Genomic DNA, 21437 nt, shown 5'->3' on the forward strand with positions numbered 1-21437 from the left:
AAGGTCAGACCTCCCTGCTGAGCAACCCACAGACCTGTAAATCATAGTCTCTAGCCCTCAGCTCATGGTAGGGTGGTTGTGTGCCTGCAGGGATGCTGCTAACCCATAGTCTGTCCTGTTACATGCAGTTTCACACAAGATTGGTCTAAATTCCCCTTTCTTGAACATGTGCTATGAGACCCAAGCTGGACTCTGGAAAATGCTAATATCAGTCCTGTGATTGATAACTACAGCCTCAAACTTCACTCAGGAAGTGGATCACTGTGACAGGTGGGGTTGTGAGACCTGCCTAGTGGGAGTAGTCAACACAGGGGCTGGGGTTCAGAGCATCTGGCAAGGTGTTGGGAGGGTCCTGGGGTCTGTCATCGCTACAGAGCAAATGTTTCCCTGATCTCCCAGTGGATTTTTTTAAAATATATTTTTATTGATTTCAGAGAGGAAGGGAGAAGGAGAGAAAGATAGAAACATCAATAATGAGAATCATTGATTGGCTGCCTCCTGCATGCCCCCTACTGGGGATTGAGCCCGCAACTCAGGCTTGTGCGCTTGACCCGAACCTGGGACCCTTCAGTTCTCAGGCCAATGCTCTATCCACTGAGCCAAACTGGCTAGGGCTCTCCCAGTGGATTCTTAAAGCTGCTAGATGGAAGATGGATCTTAACTTGATCTAAGAGTTTGGTTCTCTCCCCTTCCCCCTTCCATTATTTCACCAGCCTTTGAACCTATAGGCTCTCAGAATATAAGAAAACAAGATTTTGCAGTAAATTAGGGTTTGCACTTTAAGGAGCTAGGGACTTCCCAGGTTATATCTTAAAGCATTGGTGCAGAAACTATATAAAAAGTTACCTCTTTTGGAGCAAACTGTATTTGCCTCCAAGATACCACTGTTTTCTTTCTTTGATTGCATCTTAGTATCGACCTTCTACGTTTGTACCTTTCCCATAGCTCTGGGCTTCTGAAAACTGACTGCATGACTTACCTGGTAGTAGCTGGTCTCACGTTGCCACATGTTCTGACCCTACTTAGAATAATAATTTTTTTCCTTAGGTATTCCCATGACTTATAGTATAATTCAAATAATGTTTTAATTGTAATAAACTTCATTACTAGTTATGGAAATGCTTAAGTCATGGAAATACTGAAGAAAAAGTCTACTAAATTTAACAAGAGCCCCAGAACATATTTTTTTTTAAATAATTAAATCTTTATTGTTCAGATTATTACATTTGTTCCTCTTTCCCCCCCCCCATAACCTCTCGCCTCCCAGTTCCCATCCCACCCTCCGCCCTCACTCCCCACCCACTGTCCTCATCCATAGGTGCATGATTTTTGTCCAGTCTCTTCCCGCATCTCCCACACCCCTTCACCCCCCAAGAATAGTCAGTCCATTCCCTTTCTATGTCCCTGATTCTATTATAATCACCAGTTCATTCTGTTCATCAGATTATTTATTCACTTGATTCTTAGATTCACTTGTTGATAGATGCGTATTTGTTGTTCATAATTTGTATCTTTACCTTTTTCTTCTTCCTCTTCTTAAAGGATACCTTTCAGCATTTCATATAATACTGGTTTGGTGGTGATGAACTCCTTTAGCTTTTCCTTATCTGTGAAGCTCTTTATCTGACCTTCAATTCTGAATGATAGCTTTGCTGGATGAAGTACTCTTGGTTGTAGGTTCTTGGTATTCATCACTTTGAATATTTCTTGCCACTCCCTTCTGGCCTGCAAAGTTTCTGTTGAGAAATCAGCTGACAGTCGTATGGGTATTCCCTTGTAGGTAACTGACTGTCTTTCTCTTGCTGCTTTTAAGATTCTCTCTTTGTCTTTTGCTCTTGGCATTTTAATTATGATGTGTCTTGGTGTGGTCCTCTTTGGATTCCTTTTGTTTGGGGTTCTCTGTACTTCCTGGACTTGTAAGTCTATTTCTTTCACCAGGTAGGGGAAGTTTTCTGTAATTATTTCTTCAAATAGGTTTTCAATATCTTGCTCTCTCTCATCTTCTGCCACCCCTATAATTCGGATGTTGGTACGCTTGAAGCTGTCCCAGAGGCTCCTTATACTATCTTCATATTTTCGGATTCTTTTTTCATTTTGCTTTTCCGGTTGGGTGTTTTTTGCTTCTTCGCATTTCAAATCTTTGACTTGGTTTTTGCGCTCCTCTGGTCTGCTGTTGGGAGTCTGTATAATATACTTTATTTCAGTCCGTGTATGCTTACTTTCTAGTTGGTCCTTTATCACACCATCGAGGGTCTCATTAGATTTCCTGTACATCTCATCAAGTTTATTGACAGACTCTAGAAGCCTCTTGAGAGACCTCAAAAGTGTGGTTTTGAATTCTATATCCAGTAGCCTGCTTTCCTCCGGTTCTGTCCTTTGTGGCCTGTTTCTTTGTCTGGGCATTTTTTTATGCTTCGCTGTGTCGCTAGAGTGGCTTTCCATGTTAAGTGTCCCAATTACCTGAGGTAGACTCTCTTGGTGCACCCCCTTGTGGTCTTTGTGCAAAGTCTTGTTGTAGTTAAGCCTTGATTGTTGTAGGTAATTACTACTTGACCTCCAGGCCAACTGGCTGTGAGAATCAGCTGTGTCTGCAGTGAGAGAACTTCTGTCCTGTAGGGAGGTGCTAATCTAGCCTTTGCCTGGGGCTGTCTGGCAAATGGCTCTGTGCAGGGCTTGGGCGGGGCAGTCCCACGGGATCAACAGGGCGGAGGAGGGAGCAGTTATGGCTGCTCTCAGTCTGTCCCCAGGGGCTCTGCCTCTCTGTGCCAGCAACTGCTGCAAACCTCGGAGGGACCGAAGCCAGACAGTCCCGCTTCTCCCGTTTGAGTCTGGGTCCCTAGAGACTCGCCTGGATCTGGAGCTCAGAGTCTGAGGCTCCCTCCGGATTGAAACAGACAACCGGGCCCTCAGCCACCAGCCCACGCCACGCGCACTCCGCACCTTAGTATTTTACTTCAGCACTACGCCTCCTCTGATAATCGGTTCCTCCTAGTTGTAGAACTTCCACTCAGCCAGCCTTCCTGTGGTTCTGGATGATGTCCGTTCTGTCTTTTAGTTGTATTTTTGAAGTGGTTGTTCGAGGCAGCAAACTCCAGCGTTAACCTATGCCGCCATCTTGGTTTCTCCCGAACATATTTGTACTAACTCTAGATTTCACTTCTGAGTTTGCAGTTGGATGATCCACAATCTGCATTAAAGTGATTAAAACTGATTATATCCTTATATACAATAATAAAGCTTATTTTTTATTATAAAAAGAATATTACTTGGGGATTTATTCTAACAACATGGAATATTAATCCAATAAAGAGGAAAATGTAGAATTTAGGACACAGTGGAGAGATAAGAAAGCAGTGAAACTGGTTCTTGTTAAATTTAGTAGACTTTTTCTTTGGTGCCTTTAAATTATTGATGTGGTGTGTGTGTGTGTGTGTGTGTGTGTGTGTGTGTCCTTAAATCTGAAGCCACAAATCCAAGTGAACTCTGCCTAGGAAGCTGTGAGGGCAGGAGACCAGAAGGAAGTAAGCGGAAGCATCTAGAAGGTATTGTGTCACTCTAGTGGGAGATGCTGACTTATGCTTGGCTCAGAATAGGGAAGAAGAGGATGTGAGGGCGATCTGGCTGTGACATCTGTCACCTCCTTGATCTCTAGGATTGTCTTGGCTGATCTGGCTGGTGTCCCCTTCCTCCCTCACTGCTCCTTGTGCATCCCTCCAGAAGCTGTGCGCTCAGTTGAAGAGGAGAAGTAAATAAATAAATAAATTTTTTGAAACAGGGAAAAAGAGACATGTACATGAATGAGTGTCATGCACAGGAAAGGCAGTAGAAGGCACCATCCTAGCTAGTTGATGGCCTCTGGATGGTGCACTCTGGACTGAACTGGCTACCTGTTTCCCGCCTAACCTTCACCTGGCTGTGCCTCTGGTCATTCATGTCTCAAACGTCACCTTCTCAGGAGGCCCTTCTCTTGAGAGCTTTGCTCTCCCCAGACCTTGCTGCCAGGTGGATCACTTTCCTTACATCATCATCATCATCATCATCATCATCATCATATTTGTGGTACCCGCATTATACTGAGCACTTGTTCACTCTGTTCTCTTCAGCTTGTTTCCCACTCTGATGGAAAGCAGGGCCCTTGTCTTGAGTTTCCCTCTGGATCCCCAGCACTGAGCACTGCCTGATCCATGTTGGGTGGCCAGTGCATATTTGTAGAGAGAAGGAATGATTTCACTGCTAGTAATCTTACTCCTTCGTTAATTTATTCAGCAGACAGTGCATGATGTACCTTGATCAGGTGCTACGCTGAGGTCTAGGAATACAGATGTGAACCTTGGTCCTTTACAAACTTCCCTCAGGTTAACAAGGACCCTTTTTATGTATGTTGTCCTTTATGATCCTTCATGATAGCTTTTCTAGGCAGATGTCCCCTTCCTCCCTCACTGCTCCATGTGCATCCCTCCAGAAGCTGTGCGCTCAGTTGAAGAGGAAAAGTAAATAAATAAATAAAACTGGCTCCTGCAGGCCAGGCTGACTCCTCCAGCTTCAAGGGAGGACCTGGAATCCCAGAGGACTCCACCCTTTTGATACTCACAGTCCAGTGTGGGAGATAGCACCTTGACTCTCACAGAGAGGGAGACCTTGAGAAGTGAAGAGGGCCCTCCAGTTGGGGAGGTTGGGAAAGCATGAGGTGCATGAAGAGATGGACAGGTGCAGAGACTGAGTGAATGTCTAGAGTAAAACTGATGCCCAGATGCACCCAAGTAAATGGGCAGAACTGGGATTCAGACCTGCATCTGTGTGTGACCCAGATGCATGTTCTGTCTCCTGTAGCCCTTACTCCTGAGACAGCTTGTTTCCTGGAATTCCTGGATGGCAGAGTAGGAAGAATCAGCTGCAGAACGTGCCTAACTTGTGCTTTAGGGCAAAGGATGCATCTGATTTCCTCACCAAATAGCATATGACACAGGCCAAAGAAAACTTTATTCACTCTCTTCAGAACTTGAAGTTTGACTTATTCTCTTTGGAGTTCATCTTCCTGTGTAGAAATAAAAACACTTATCTGAAAGATGCTATATCTATGCATTGGCTGTTGAGCAAGGAGGCTCCAGAGGCAGGAGCTCAAGTGCAGGCACATGGGTGGATGGATGCCCAGGGAAAAGGGCCAGATGCCAGTCAGGGAAAGAGTGGGCTTTGGGCCACAGGCTTCCAGGGCCCTGGGCCCTTTAGGCTTTGTGATCATCTGTGTTCACCCAAACAACACACCACATAGGCCCTGTAGAGCACCAGGTCTGGGGCACGGAAAGAAGGGGTAGAGGCAATAGGAGGCCCCCTGGAAGTGGGGCAAGCCTGGGGCAGGCTGTGGGGGCTGGAAAGTTGGGTATGGACTTGGGTTTTGAAGGGCCTGAGCTACAGTGTTAGGATTTTGGAGTGGGACCAGGAGCTTTGCTGGTGAGGATAGGATCAATGGATAGAGGAAGCATGGGGTTCCATTTAGGACAAGTGAGTAGCCAGTTGGAGATGGGTGGGAGGCAGTCGCAGTGTAGGTCCAAAGTGCAGGAGAAAGCAAGGATTATAGTTAGTTGGTCTGGAGTGTCAGAGATCACCTGGGTTGAGAATTCGAAGCCCTTTGAAGGTACAAGAGGGATGGGAGTGCAGGATGAAGCTGCTTGGGGACTAGACTTTTTGATAAAGGTTGATGAGAAGGAAGGAGCATGAAGGGCTGTGACTTGGGGACAACTGCATCTCCAGTGAAAAGGTGTGAAAGTGGCCTCCATGTCAGGAGAGCAACTTATGGTAACAGTTACCTGCTCACATGGTGCTGGGGCTCACAGTAACTCAGTAGAGGTCACCTTTCCTCCCAGTAGGCCCAGCAGTGCTCCTGCAGGCCAGGCTGACTCCTCCAGCTTCAAGGGAGGACCTGGAATCCCAGAGGACTCCACCCTCTTGATACTCACAGTCCAGTGTGGGAGATAGCACCTTGACTCTCACAGAGAGGGAGACCTTGAGAAGTGAAGAGGGCCCTCCAGTTGGGGAGCTTGGGAAAGCATGAGGTGCATGAAGAGATGAAGAGGTGGGTTGTGATGAGCACATGTGGGCACTGTGCACATGGCAGGCTCGAGCAGGCCACCCACCAGGGAGTGTTGGTGTTAGCTAGAGGCTAGGAGGCTGTTGTGTCCATCCACAATTCATGGTCATCCTGAATGAATGGGGGCAGGGCTATGGGGGCCATGGGGTGAGATGGAGGTGGCTGTAAGAACAGCCCTCGGTCAGCCTGGGGTGGATAGTAGAGTGGGCTAAGAACCATACCAGAGGTTATACCTGGAAGGGACCAGCTTCGTGGGCAGAAACCCAGGAGGCTTCTGCCACACCTCCCAGGTGTGCATCAGCCTGCTGCCATGGCTGTGAGTGGGTGTGTGCTAGTGTGTGGAAGCAGATGATGGGAGGGTTTAGGGGACATGGGCAGAACAGGAGGTGCTGTCTCACTTGTCAGTGATGTGCTGTCCTCATGTCCCCTCAAAAGGTATGACCCGCGGCACAACCGCTGGTTCCAGATCCAGTCCCTGCAGCAGGAGCACGCCGACCTGTGTGTGTGTGTCGTGGGCGGGTACATCTACGCAGTGGCGGGCCGGGACTACCACACTGACCTGAATGCTGTGGAGCGCTATGACCCTGCCACCAACACCTGGGCCTATGTGGCCCCGCTCAAGAGGGAGGTAAAGAAGCCCTTCCAAGAGGGGTTTTTCCCACCCGCTCCTTTCTGGGGTGTGTAGAATGAGCCAAATACCCGGCCAGGGAGTCAGGGCCAGTGAGCTGAGTCCACATCCCTCCAAAGACCCTGCACTGAGAGCAGGAGGGGGACCCCTGAGGTTCTGCCAGCTACCTGGGGAGACCCTCAGCAAGCACCCAGACCGCATTCCCCAGAATTTCACCCCTTCTTGTCTTGCCACCTTGGCCCTGGGAAGCTACTTTAATCCTGAAGTTCAAATGAAGTCCTTTAGCACAGCTGAGATGAGATAGGATGTGTCCAGAGATGTTAGACAAGAGAGGTGAAGGCTCAGAAGCCTCACACTTCTCTAAAGGTCCCCTGGAGGGTGGGGCCTTTAAAACGCCAAAATCACGTGAGAATTTTTATTTTTTAAGTTGGTTTTTTTTTTAATTGTTTTTTTTAGATCATGTGCCTCCTACACAGAACCTTGGTTTGTTCCAATTTGGAGATGTTTACTTTAGGGAGGTCCCTCTTTTGTCCTATTGTTTTGGGGTACTTGGATCCTGGCCCCAAAACCAGACATGAGATCCCAGGGCAAGGAAGAGGCTAGCTCAGTGGTCGGCAAACTCATTAGTCAACAGAGCCAAATATCAACAGTACAACGACTGAAATTTCTTTTGAGAGCCAAATTTTTTAAACTGAAACTATATAGGTAGGTACATTGTTATTAACTTAATTAGGGTACTCCTAAGGCTTAGGAAGAGCCACACTCAAGGGGCCAAAGAGCTGCATGTGGCTCTCGAGCCGCAGTTTGCCGACCACGGGACTAGCTGATCCCCCAAGTCCCAGGTTTCAGCCTCCGAGGGCAGGGTATGCACCCTGTTGGTACCAGCATTGTAATTTTCAGAGCATCTGTTATACACCTTTGGGGATCCCTGAGCACCTCAGAAGCAGGGGATGGCATGGGGGGATGAATGGGGCTCTGCCTTGGGCTCTACTGAACTAGCTCTGGGACCTTGGCAGAAAGGAGCTCCTGCCTTCCTGAACCTCTTTCCACACATCCCCTCTTTATCTCTCACCCTTCCCCAGTCCCCAAGGGCCTGAGACTGACTCTTGGGAGCTAGGGGACTCCCTGGTGAGTCCAGCTCCTCTCCAAGTTCAGGGTCTCCTACCATGATTCCTTTCAGGCAGGGAAAGCTGGCATGCTCCTCGCTCCTCAGCTTCTTTGGGGAAGGGAGCCCCTCTAGAAGGATACTCTCTACCCCATTCTGGAGAAAGGAGCAGATTTTGCATGGGAAATATCAGGACTCCTTGAGACCTGGTGGATGAGGATGAACTGAATTCCTCTCTACAAGGGTGCTAGATGGGAGTGAGAGATGTGTGTGGGAGGAGCCTGAGGGATCTTTGTCTGGGAAGCTGCCGTTATCCAGTCTGGCCACAGAGGGGCACCCTTAGCCTTTAGTCCAGCGGTCGCCAACCTTTTGGACCTCACGGACCACCAGTTTAGTTAACTTCTTCCTGACTGCCAGTGTTCCTTACTTTATACATTCATTTATTCAGCAACTATTTATTAAGCACCTACCCTTTTTCTTTTTTTTTTCTTTTTTTATTTTTCACCTACCCTTTTTCTAATACCTGGGGATGCAATGAGGACAAGAAATGACAAAGGTTCCCCCATGGTGTTTACAGCCTAACCACTAAACAAATCTGTAAAACAATTCCCAATTGTGGTAAGTGCGATGAGGAAATTAAGAGGAGGTTGTGCTAAACAGGGCTTGGGGTGGGGAGTTGGGCGGGGGGGGGCTTTGGCAGGACAAATCTAGATAGACTATTTGGGGAGGGTCCACTTGACGACATGTCAGACTGAGGGAGGAAGGACCTTGTAGGCCAGGAGGGGACTTCATAGTTTATTCTGAGAAAGGGAAAGTGCTTGTGAAGAGAAGAGGAGTTAGAGGAGCAGGAGCAAGGACAGAAGTTCTGTGCTAGGGTGGAGGCTATTGAAGAAGGAAGAAGATGGACGGGTTTGAGGTATAGTTTGGAGGTAAACTGACCAGACTGTTGGAAACTAATAAGCAACACACTTCTAAGTAATCCATAGTTCAAGGGGGAATAATAAAAATACCTTGAACTGAATGAAATGAAACGACAATGTGTCAATATTTATTGTACCTAGCTAAAGTTGTTCCACCAGGAAATTTTGTAGCACTAAGAGCATACATTAGAGGGGTGTGTGTCTCAAATCAATAATCTAAACTCCTACCTCAAAGACATGAAAAAAGAAGAGCAAAGTATATCCAAATCAAACAGAAGAAAGGAAGTAATAAAAAGAGCAGAAACCAATGAAATTAAAAGCAGATAAACAGTAGAGAAAATCAAAGAACTGTGTGTTTTCCCCCCCACAAGATCAATAAAATTGACAAACTTCTAAAAAAGACTGACAAAAAAAAAAAGAGAGAAGACAGAATTAAAAATATCAAGAATGAAATTGGGCATTCCTGCAAATCCTGCAGATGTCAAAAGGGAATAATACAAACAACTCTACACATGTAAATTTGACAACTTAGATGAAATGGACCAATTCCTCAAAAAAACTACCATCTCCACAAATTGCTCAGCATAAAACAGATAAATTGAATAGCTTTATACTATTGTTGAGGAATGTGAACTATAGGCCCAGGTGATTTCACTGGAGAATTCTTATTCTCTCAAACATTTAAAGAAAAGTTGACACCAGTTCTGCGTGATTTTCCCCCCAGAAAAGAGGAGGAGAGAATACTTCCCAGTTCATCTTATAAAGTTAATATTACCCTGATACCAAAACTGACAAAAACAGTACCAAAAAGGGGGACAGATCTCTTATAAATGTACATATGAATATCCTTAATAAAATAGTGGCAAATAGAACTCAAAAACCAACAAAACAAACCACCACACCATTGCCAAATGTGGTTGATTAAAGGGATGGAGGCTAGTTTCGTATTTGAAAGTCCGTCAGTGTAATTCACCATATTGAAATCATATGGTCATATCAGACAATGAAGAAAAACACATTTCACAATAGTTATCCTATTACCAACAGACTTAATGGTAAAAGACTGATTTGAATGCTTTTCCCCTACGGTGGGGAACAGGGTAAGATATCTGCTCTCACCGCTCTTAATTCAGTATAGTCCTGGAAGTTCTCGCCAGTGAAATGGGCAACAAAAGAAAATAAAGGCATGCAAATTGAAGAGTAAGAAATAGCCCTGGCTGGTGTGGCTCAGTTGGACATCGTCCTATGCATCAAAAGGTTGCCAGTTTGATTCCCAGTCAGGGCACATGCCCAGCTTGTGGGCTTAATCCCTGGTAGGGGGTGTGCAGGAGGCAGCCTATCAAGGTTTCGCTGTCACATTGATGTTTCCCTCTCCCTTCATCTTTCTAAAAATCAATTAAAAGTCTTTTTAAAATATAATCCTCACCTGAGGATATTTTTCCCATTGATTTTTTTAGAGAGAGTGAATGGGAGGGGGGAGAGAGAGAGAGAGAGAGAAACACCAACAAGAGAGAGACATTGATTGGTTGCCTCCTGCATGCCCCACAGTGGGGATAGAACCGCAACCTGGGTATGTGCCCTGACTGGGAATTGAACTGTGACCTCTTGGTTCATAGGTTGATGCTCAACCACTGAGCCATGCCAGCTGGGCACATTTTTTAAAAATATATTTTTATTGATTTCAGACAAGAAGGGAGAGGGGCCGAAACCGGTTTGGCTCAGTGGATGGAGCGTCGGCCTGCGGACTGGAGGGTTCCAGGTTCGATTCCGGTCAGGGGCATGTGCCTGGGTTGCGGGCACATATCCAGTGGGGGGTGTGCAGGGGGCGGCTGATCGATGTTTCTCTCTCATCGATGTTTCTGGCTCTCTGTCCCTCTCCCTTCCCCTCTGTGAGGAAATCAATGGAATATATTTTAAAAAAAAAAAAAAAAGAAGGGAGAGGGATAGATAGAAACATCAATGATAAGAGAGAATCATTGATCGGCTGCCTCCTACACCCCCTACTAGGGAACAAGCCTGCAACCAGAATTGCACAGTGATCTCCTGGTTAATAGATCGATGCTCAACCACTGAGCCATGCTGACCAGGCTAAAAATCTTTTTTAAAAGCAAAGTAAGGCCGAAACCGGTTTGGCTCAGTGGATAGAGCGTCAGCCTGCGGACTGAAGGGTCCCGAGTTCGATTCCGGTCAAGGGCATGTACTTGGGTTGCAGGCACATCCCTAGTGGGAGATGTGCAGGAGGCGGCTGATCAATGTTTCTCATCGATGTTTCTAACTCTCTATCTCTCTCCCTTCCTCTTTGTAAAAAATCAATAAAATATATTAAAAAAATAAACAAATAAAAAATAAAAGCAAAGTAAGCCTGGCTGTTGTGGCTTAGTGAATGGTTAAGCATCAACCCATGAACCAAGAGGTCCCAGCCAGGGCACATGCCTGGGTGGTTGGCTCGATCCCCAGTAGGGGGCATCCAGGAGACAGCCAATCTGTTTCTCACATTGATGTTTCTTCCACTCCCTTCCTCTCTATAAAAACCAATGAAAACATTTTTTTAAAATGACAAGTTGCAGAATGGGAGAAATATTTGCAAATCACATATCTGACAAAGGACTACTTAACATATATAAAGAACTCTCAAAACTCACCAGTAAAACATACACACAAATAGATCCATTAAAAAGAAGGCAGAAGACTTTTATTGAGGAGGATATACAGATGGCAAACAAACACGTCATTAATTATTAGGGAAATGTATATTAAAGCCACAGTGAGAAAACCACCTCTCAAAATGGCTAGAATTAAAAATAGTGACAACAAATGACAAAGTGGAGAACACAGATTAGTGGTTGCCAAGGGTTACTAAGGGGATTCAGGGCAGGAAGGCAGTAGGTGTGACTATGAACAGGCAACAGGAGGGATCCTAGTGAAGATGGAAATGTCCTGTGTTCTTAACTGTGCCAACACCAGCATCCTGGTTGTGTTGTACTTATATAAGCTCTTACCACTGGGGACTCTGAGTGAAGGATACATGGGGCCTTAATTATTTCTTAGAACTACATGCAAATCTACACTTACATCAAAATGGAGTTAACTTAAAAAAAAAAAAATCTCCCTAGTTCTCCACCATTGATGGGCGAAGACATGCCCACTGCTCTGTCCCTTGCTCTCCACTCTCTATGCCACCCTGCATAGTGACTCTCCCTGGACCAAACCCTGCAACCTCCACACCTCATGGGGCTCCTCTCCCCCAAAACACACAGTGCCCTGCCTTGAGACCCACTGGTACAGCAGGAGGGCCTTACATGTGGTAGCTATGAGATAGGAGGTCCTTGGGCAGGAGTGACTAGCGTGAGCACGAGTGCCTGTGGTGGGGGCTGGCTGGGCTCAATGGAAAGCACATGAAAGGTGGAGGGCCAAAATTAAAGGCAGGGTGGTGTATTCTCTTCCCACACACAATCCCATAACTTAAAATTAACATAAAAAATTTTTTTTCATTGATACTTAGAGGGGAAGGGAGAAAGAAACATCGATGAGAGAAACATCCATCAGCTGCCTCCTGCACGCCCCTCACTGGGGAATGAGCCTGCAAACCAGGCATGTACCCCGACCAGGAATCGAACCAGCAACCTCCTGGTGCATGGGTCAATGCTCAACCACTAACCCACACTGGCTAGGCTAAAAATTACTCTTGGTGTTCTTATTATTATTTTTAATACTCACCTGAGGGTATACTTATTGATTTTAGAGGGGAAGAGAGAGAAAAACATCAATATGAGAGAGAACATAGATTGGTTGCCTTTTGTACGAGCCCCACCGGGGATCAAACCTACAACCTAGGTATGTGCCCTGACTGGGAATTCGACCCACAGCCTTTCAGTATACAGGACGATGTTCCAACCAACTCAGCCGCACTGCCAGGGCTTGGTGTTTGATTTTTTGACTTTTGCATCTCATTTTTCCCCTCACTGTACCAGCCATTATTTGCAAGTAAATATTTTGAAAGCAGGTCTGGAGGATTGGCTGGCCATTGGGAATGGAGAGAGGTGGAGGTAGGCAACAAAGGGTGGGTCAGGGGTTCCCAGAACTGACAGATTCCGTTCTTCCCCTGTGGAAGCTCAGGCTCTGTAGAATCATTCCCCATTAGGAAAAGGATATGGGTGGGTGACTAGACAGTATGTCCAGCAAAAATCCAGGGAGCTTTCTCATCTGAATGTGAAGAGGAAATCAGTGAAGCCAGGAAGTGTCAGGCAGTTGAGGGGTAGGAGCAGCCTTGGCAAAGGCCGCTGGCTGCCCTCCCTCACTGCTCTCTTGGCCCCTCCCCATCTGCCCCTGTTCTCTTGGTGGCCCATGTAGGTGTATGCCCATGCTGGCGCCACACTGGAGGGGAAGATGTACATTACCTGCGGCCGCAGAGGGGAGGACTACCTAAGGGAGACCCACTGCTATGACCCAGACAGCAACACCTGGCAAACTCTGGCGGATGGGCCTGTGCGGCGGGCCTGGCATGGCATGGCCACCCTCCTGGACAAGCTGTATGTGATCGGGGGCAGCAACAATGATGCTGGCACCAGGAGGGATGTGCACCAGGTAAGTGCAGCTGTTGTTATTCTGCCCCTTCCAATTGTTATGGATGAAAAATTATTTGTAACATGTGCCTCCTTTTTATTTTTTTATATTTTTATTGATTTCAGAGAGGAAGAGAGAGATAGAAACATCAGTGATGAGAATTATTGATCGGCTGCCTCCTGCAAGCCCCCAACTGGGGATTGAGCCCGCAACCCGGGCATGTGCTCTGACCAGAATCAAACCCGAGACCCTTCAGTCCACAGACTGACGCTCTACCCACTGAGACAAACCAGCTAGGGCTGTTTTTTGGGGGTGTTGTTTTTTTTTTAAGCAGTTACAGGTTCCAGCAAAAAAATTTTTAATGATTTTATTTTTCAGTTTGGTTCATAGCAAATTTGAACAGAAACTAGATAGAGCACAGAGGATTTTTGAAAGTATGAAAATACTTTGTAAGATATTATAATGATGGGTACATGTTATTAGACATTTGTCCAGACCCATAGAATGTACACCACCAAGAGTGAGCCCTGCCCTAACCGGTTTGGCTCAATGGATAGAGCGTCGACCTGCAGACTCAAGGGTCCCAGGTTCGATTCCGGTCAAGGGCATGTACCTTGGTTGCAGGCACATACCCAGTAGGGAGTGTGCAGGAGGCAGCTGATCAACGTTTCTCTCTCATCAATGTTTCTAACTCTCTATCCCTCTTTCTTCCTCTCTGTAAGACATCAATAAAATATATTAAAAAAAAAAAAAAGAGTGAGCCCTAACTATGGATTTTGGGTGATTATATGTCAGTATAGATTCATCAGTTGTAACAAATGTGTCCCATGTAGGGGTTGTTGATATTGAGGGAAGCTGTGCATGTGTGGGAGCAGGGCATATACGGAAAATCTCTATACCTTCTTAATTTTGTTATAAACCTAAAACTACTCTAAAAAATTTTTTTTTAATTAACAGAAAGTACAGAGATTTTCCATATTAGCCCCGTTCCCACACACACACACACACACACTGTCGACATCCCCTACAAGAGTGGGACATTTGTTACAGTTGATGAACCCACAGTGCCATCATTATCATCCAGAATCCACAGTTTACGTCAGGGTTCACTCTTGGTGGTGTACACTCTGTGTGTTTGGACAAATGTCTAATGACATGTGCCTACCATTATAATCATATGGAATAGTTTCACTTATTTTTATTATTATTAAAAACCTTAATTGTAAAGTTAATATAACCACATTGCAGAACCTTTAAATAATGGAGAAGGGTGAAGAAAAACACGCATAATCCAGCCCCATGCCACTATTTTTTTGTCCTTCTACCTATGCATGGTTTACACCCAATTATAGTTAAAGAACCTCCCATTCTACTTCTGGCTGAAGTTCATCGAGGATGTCTTCCAGTTACTATTTGATCTCCATAGCCACTACTTACCCCTATCTCGCTGGCTGTGCAGAATTCTTTCAGACTAGTGTATCATTTGGGTTGGTCTAAGTTTTAACTGTTCCAATAACATAATAAGTAATATTTGCTTTATAGAGCTTTTCCAGTATATTGGATTATTTCCTTAGGCTAGAGCAGTGGTTCTCAAAGTATGGTTCCCAGACCAGTAGCATTAACATTATATTAGAATGCACTAGAAATGCAGATTCTCAGGCCCCACCCAAGATGCGCTGAGGAAGCTCTGGAGGTGGGCTCAGCAATCTCTTTTTAAACAACCTCCTTCCCCCAGTGGTGAGACCAACTGGACTCTAGTGTATTTGTTTCCTATTGCTGCCATGACAATGCACTACAAATTTCACAACTTAAAGCAACATACCTATTTTCCATATCCTTGTTTGCTCAGGGTTTTGGCAGATTCAGTTCTTTGTGGTTGTAGGACTGAGGTCCCTGTTTCCTTTCGGGCTGTCAGCTAAAGGCCCTTTACGGCTTCTGGAGACCTCTGCGTTCCCTGGCATGGGGCCACTTCATCGTCCAAGCCAACAACGGCAGGTTGTCCTTCTTCTCATCTCTCCTGTCACACCTTCCCTTCCACTTTCAAGGGCTTGTGAAACTAAGTGGTTCCACCAGGATAACCTCCCTTCTCCATGTACACACCCGTAATCACATCCCTTCTGCTGCATTAAGTAACACAGGTTCTAGGAATTAGGACATGGCCTTTGGAGGGCCAGTATTCTGCATATTCTAGCTGGAGACCCAAAGCTGATTATTAAGTTAAAAAGGTAAGATTTGTATGGCTCTTAATACATATTGCCAAATTGCTTTTTTCCTGGCTTGTCAGACAAGTGCATAGCAGTATAGCTTCACTACATCTTCACCAGCATTTGGTTTTATGGGTTTTGGTTATGGTTGCTGGTTAACAGTTGACAATTTTTCCTGACCATTTATTTTACATTTTTAAAAAATATATTTTTATTGATTTCAGAGAGGAAGGAAGAGGGAGAAAGAGAAGCATCAATGATGAGAGAGAATCATTGGTCGGCTGCCTCCTGCACACCCCACACTGGGGCTCGAGCTTGCAACCCGGGCATATGGGAATCAAACCCTGACCTCCTGGTTCATGGGTCAACTCTCAACCACTGAGCCACGTCAACCAGGCTATTTTGCATTTTTTTTTTTTACATTTTTTTTTTTTATTGCTTAAAGTATTACAAAGGGTATTACATATGTGTCCTTTTTTCCCCCCACCCTTGACAATCCCCTGGCTTCCCCTACCCCCCAGTGTCTTATGTCCATTGGTTATGCTCATATGCATGCATACAAGTCCTTCGGTTGATCTCTTACCCCCATCCCTCCTGCCCCACAACCCTCCCTGGCCTTCCCGCTGCAGTTTGACAATCTGTGTGAGGCAGCTCTGCCTCTGTATCTATTATTGTTCAAAAGTTTATAATGGTCTCTGTTATCCATGAATGAGTGAGATCATGTGGTATTTTTCCTTCATTGACTGGCTTATTTCACTTAGCATAATGCTCTCCAGCTCCATCCATGCCATTGCAAATGGTAAGAGTTCCTTCTATTTTGCATTTTTAGAGTTACTAGTAGGTTGAACATTTTCCCATGTATTTGTTTACTGTTTGGGGTAATTTTGAGAAAAGAGAACATCGAGGGTCATTAGCAGTAGCTATTTCCATATTTTATTTGCACTTCCACCTGGTGTGGGGTGCTGTCGGTGGGGGTAGGGTTGAAGGCGGGGGCTAAAGATATAACGTGGGACCTCAATCATCTTCAGTCTTATGGAGAGAAGAGAACCAGTACCACCAGACCATGGAAAATAACAGCATGCCAACTGGAAGACACCCACACACTAGGGGCCACAAGCTGACTGAGGGCCCTGGAGATGGGACAGAGTGTTTCAAACATTGGCCCTAAGCCCTTCCTCCATGGGTCAGGGTTTTCTCACAGCCCTGCATGTCCCTCAGCCTTGGTTCAAGTCCAGGGCCTGGCCGAGAGTGCTGTCCTGCCCAGCTGGCCTAGTCCAGGCTGGCAGCCCTGTCCCAGCAGGTGCCCCAGCTTTACTCGGGCCTTGGCTTTGCAGGTGGCCTGCTACAGCTGCACATCCGGGCAGTGGTCATCTGTCTGCCCACTCCCAGCGGGGCATGGTGAGCCTGGCATTGCTGTGCTGGACAACAGGATCTATGTGCTGGGTGGCCGCTCACACAACCGTAACAGCCGCATGGGCTACGTGCACATCTATGACGTGGAGAAGGACTGCTGGGAGGAGGGGCCCCAGCTGGACAACTCCATCTCGGGCCTGGCGGCCTGTGTGCTCACCCTGCCTCGTTCCCTGCTCCTGGAGCCGTCCTATGGGACCCCTGACCGCCAGGCCGACCCGGACTTCGGCTCGGAGGTGATGAGTGTGTCTGACTGGGAGGAGTTTGACAACTCCAGCGAAGATTAGGGCTCTGGGGCTGGTGTCAACAGGAAGGGAAGGGTGGCAGGAGCTCTGACGGCAGCCCAGGCCAGAGCACTTTACCCCAGGGCATTGAGACCCTTCCTTCTGCACCCCAGCCGGCTGGCTCTTGCCACCCTTCCTTCACATCAGCCTATCTGCCAGCTTGCAGCAGGTCTTTGTGGGGCTCTGTAGATCGGCTGTGGATCACCGTGCAGGGGGAAGTGTTCAGGAAGGCTCTGGTCCCCTGAAGGGGTTTACCAGGCCTGCTGCTCCTCAGCTCACACAGGGTGTGCCGTCACCAGCTGTCTTGGCCTCCCTGGTTCTGCTCCCTGCTGGGCTGAGAAGGTGTCCTCCCAAAGGATCTGGGCACTGGCACCCGGGTGAGGCGGCTGAGGTATATTGAGCCCCCTTCTGTGGGCAGGGGTAGGGTGGACCCCTCACCTACCCAGCAGCCAAGAGAGCAATTGAGAGCTCCCAAGGACTGGAGAAGGAGCAGAGTTGCATAAGGTTGCTTGAGACTTGTTCTAGCGATAAGAGGATCCCCTACAGCTGGGCTTTTCTGACCCCATGTTGTTGATAAATGAAATAAATCATCTTACAAAAGGTATGAATTGTTCTTGTGGCTGTGGCCTCAATTTCTTTCACAACCTGTCCAAGGCTGCAGCACTGGGAAGCTCCAGTTCCCTTCTGGGGTGAAAGTTACTGGTGGGAATACCGCTCTGGTGTGGGATTTGGCAGTGGGAGGCCAAAATCCTGTCTCAAAGGCAAGAGCACAGTACACTCACCAGCTAGAAGGGTGCCACCTAGAGACCCGCCCTAGTCGGTGACAGGTGGCCCCCTGTCTGCTGGAGTGCCTTCTCTGAGGAGTAGCTCTTTGAACAGTTGGCAATACTTGGGCCCCAAATAAAGCTCATCCTGAGGTTCAGGAAGGGGGCTCCAGTGCCTGGGGAGGGAAGCCCTGTCAGGATGGGCTCCTTCCCACTTCCTGGATCCCAATGTGTGGCGGGAGTGGGAAGCTGCACTTCCTACAGGTTCGCCAGGTGAGTTAACTTCTTAGCACATCGGCCCCCTGGTGCAGTGGATGGGACCTCTCTGCACATCAGAGCTTCCACCTGAACGAGCTCCTCCTGCCTGCCACAGGCTCTGCACCAGCAAACCTGCACCGCCCCCGGGATCTGTCCTCCTAGGGCTCTGTCCTCTCCCAGCCATAGAGACCACTGAGCCTTCTCTGTTACTTGGTGCCTTGCCCAGAGCCTGCTGCGACTAGCACCGTGTCATGGATGGGAGGGGAGCAGAGAGGCAGTGTGAGCTACTTAATGGGAGGAAGGCATGTGGAGAGGGACAGGGAATCAGCTGCTTTAGGTTCTTCTTTTTGATTCCTTAAGGACTTTGGGATGTGGGGGTTGCTGCTTGCTCCTCAGGGCTATGCATATGACCTTCCTTGCTGTTTCTTGGGGGCTGGGTACTCCTGAGGAAACATGCCCCCACTCCCTAACCCCAACGTGACCTCATACACCCCCACTTCAGGGTGGCAAGCTCCGTGTGACCCTGGCAGGTCACTTCCAATGGGACAGGCTGGCCACGTTCTCCAGTGTCTTCTCCCCTGTTCCTGAGGGTGAATATGAGAACATGGGATCAGAGTAAGGACCCAGCACATCCTGTCTGCCACCACCTTATAGGCCAGGCTAGCAGTTTCTGCAGACCCCAGAGGTTTCTGGGAAGGAGAGTCCCAGAAATGCTTTCCCCACCCCTTATCTTCAGTATGTCCCAAGCTTGGTGCTGTCTCCCCACCCAGAGCCACCAAGGCCTGGCCATAACTTTACAAGTGACCTCTGGTCTCAGGGGATGAGAGGGAGGTCTTTGACGCTGTGAACATGGGCTGGGGTAAGGGATCCTGAAAGCTGGGCAGCAACCTGGCCCTGCCACTGCAGCCTTGGGGTCCAGCCTGGCATTTGTGGCAACACTTCTCCCACCTCCTGCCCATGGGCCTCAGCAGCCCAGGCTCACGGGCCCTACATTCATGCCTTCATTTGGCTTGTTGTTCATCCCATTTCTGCCTATAAAATCCTCATCCTTCAAAGTAGACCTCCTTCAGGAAGCCATCCTGACCAGAACCTGTCAGCTTGGGCTCTAGGCTCACACAGTTTGCCTGTGTGATGGTCTGGGGGTACCAGGGTACCACAACTTCCTCATCCTGATATTCACCTGGCACCAGGCCAGGCACATGGACCATCATTCATTCCACCCGCACTTCTCATTCTCAGATAGCGGTGTGGTGGTGTCTGGGACAGATATGGACCCTGCCTTCAACACCAGATCTCGCCGCGATGGCACACATGCAGGGGGCTGTAGGTTTGAATGAGACAAGGCTGGGATGGTCCGTGTCCTGCAGGCATTGGGGGGCAGCCAGATATGAGATTAGGAAAACTACACTGGTTGGTATAGAGATGGGGTGAGTAGAGATCTGAGACGTTCAGGAGTGGAGGCATTGTCCAGTGGTGTTCGCAGGTGGGAGTTTGGGGGCAAGGAGCCATTGTGGGGGAAGGGGAAGAAGGTGATGGAGTCTGAGGTGCCTGTTCATGAATTCAGTCCAGCTGGGGTGAGTGCTTCCAGCCCTGGCGTCTGTGCCTCTAAAGCTGGGAAGGGAGCAGGGCTGCCATAGGCTGCTGGGCGTCACTACCACCACATGGCCCTCCGCTGGCCTCTGTTGGTGGCAGCCAATTGGGGCCTCCCTGGGAGGGGCCCTGGTACTGGGAGGACACTGCTGAGGTGAGGGTCATGTCCAGGAGGAACTGCCCAGAACTGGTTTGGCCAGTGTACTTGTCTCCAAGAAGTGTTTGCATTTGTGATCACAGTGGACTTGCCCTTCCAGTCCACCCAGCTGTTATCAACATGACTGAGTGAGGGGCCCTAACCAACCTCAGAAGCCCCTACCTGCTGCTTTCCATCCCACCCTCTGCCAGCCTGCCCTGGACAGGCCCCTGGCTCAGCCAGCCTGGTGTCCTCAGGCTTGGGCCTTTCGGTGGCCCTTGTTCCAAGCCTCCTCCTCCTTCAGTCCTACCTTCCACCTTGAGAGGCCTCCACATAGCTCAGGAAAGACGCCACTCCTCCCTCAGGGGGTCTGCATCAGCCTGCGTCCCAAGAGAAGGCAGCTACCCTCTCCCTGCTCAGGGCCTCCTGCCAACTCTTAAGTCCTCAAAACACATGGTCATCTTTACCGGGACCTGGCTGCTCTCCTTGCTCCCTCCCAGACCTGCCTGCCTACCCTGCTCCATGGGTCCTGGGCGTGGACCTGTCATCCCCCAAAGCAGCAGGCACCCCTCTACTTCCCAGACCCAGTTTCTCTTCCTGGCAGTCCCCCTAGGGCCCTGTTCCTCTTAATCTTGTTCCCCTTCCTCCTTACTTGCTGCGCCTGCTCTGCTCTATGCTGTCACCTCTGCTCTCCGGCTGCAGGAGCCCTCTCCAGCCCGGGCTCCGCCCTCTGCACTTTTCCCTCTGATCCAGCAGCCTTCTCAAGCAGGTTCCCTAGACCCTTTCAACCCCTGACAAGGATTGCAGGGTCTCTGTCCCGGAGCTCTTCCACCTGCTTCCTCTGCCTTTACCACCACATTCGGGGTGGGGGGGGTGGGGGGGGGCTGTGCCGGGGCCATGGCCGGGCCATTCTATCTCCCTGCCATCTCTCCAATTCATTCCCGAGAACCCCCTCACCCCAGGCCTCTGGTCCAGACCGAGTCCATCCACAGGCCTCAAGCATCCTGCTCCGTCCACTGCAGGCTGTGCACTGAGTGTGCAGAAGAGGCTGGCCACCCAGCTGGGCACCACAGGGCTTCGGGAAGTGAGGGGGGCAGTGCAGCAGAGGCGGCCTTGACCCGGGTTGTCTGTGGGACACCCTCCCATGGCCGATTCCGAGGCGCTGGGGACAAGAGGGACTTTGGTGCGTCGCGCTCTTGTCCCCCAGCTCCCTTCCTGCCCTGGGCCTGGCCGCACAGTGAGTTCGCAGGGGTGGCTTTTCCACAAGGTCTGGGGAGGGAAGGGAAATATCGGGGGACCGAAGATTCCTCGGATGGGCCCCCGTGGCCCCGCCCTCCCCCGACGCTTGGCTGGCCGCCTCCAAGTTCGCCCCAAGTTTGAGAGCTGCCGCGTGGGGGCGGGGGCCGCGCGGAGGGGCGGGGGCGCGGCCGGAGGGTGGGGTCTGGCGCGCGGGGCGGGCGCTGCCGCCTGGCCGGCCGCGGCTGGCCCGG

The 21437-nt window shown here is 48.8% G+C and overlaps 1 protein-coding gene across 4 annotated transcripts in view; it reads left to right on the forward strand.

The window, feature by feature from the left end:
- Positions 1-17812, forward strand: part of KLHL22 (kelch like family member 22) — a 32592-nt gene extending 14780 nt beyond the window's left edge. For 3 of the 4 annotated variants that reach the window (XM_070400285.1, XM_070400287.1, XM_070400286.1), the window contains exons 5-7: positions 6521-6713; positions 13089-13322; positions 16840-17812. In XM_070400285.1, the coding sequence (XP_070256386.1) occupies positions 6521-6713; positions 13089-13322; positions 16840-17202 (790 nt within the window). In that variant the 3' untranslated portion in view covers positions 17203-17812. The other variant, XR_011469073.1, reaches the window with a different exon arrangement.
- The last annotated feature ends 3625 nt before the right edge of the window (positions 17813-21437 follow it).

Source organism: Myotis yumanensis, unplaced genomic scaffold, assembly GCF_028538775.1.
Source record: "Myotis yumanensis isolate MYYU_CA2020_CCGP unplaced genomic scaffold, mMyoYum1.0.hap1 SCAF_19, whole genome shotgun sequence".
Lineage (NCBI taxonomy): Eukaryota > Metazoa > Chordata > Mammalia > Chiroptera > Vespertilionidae > Myotis > Myotis yumanensis.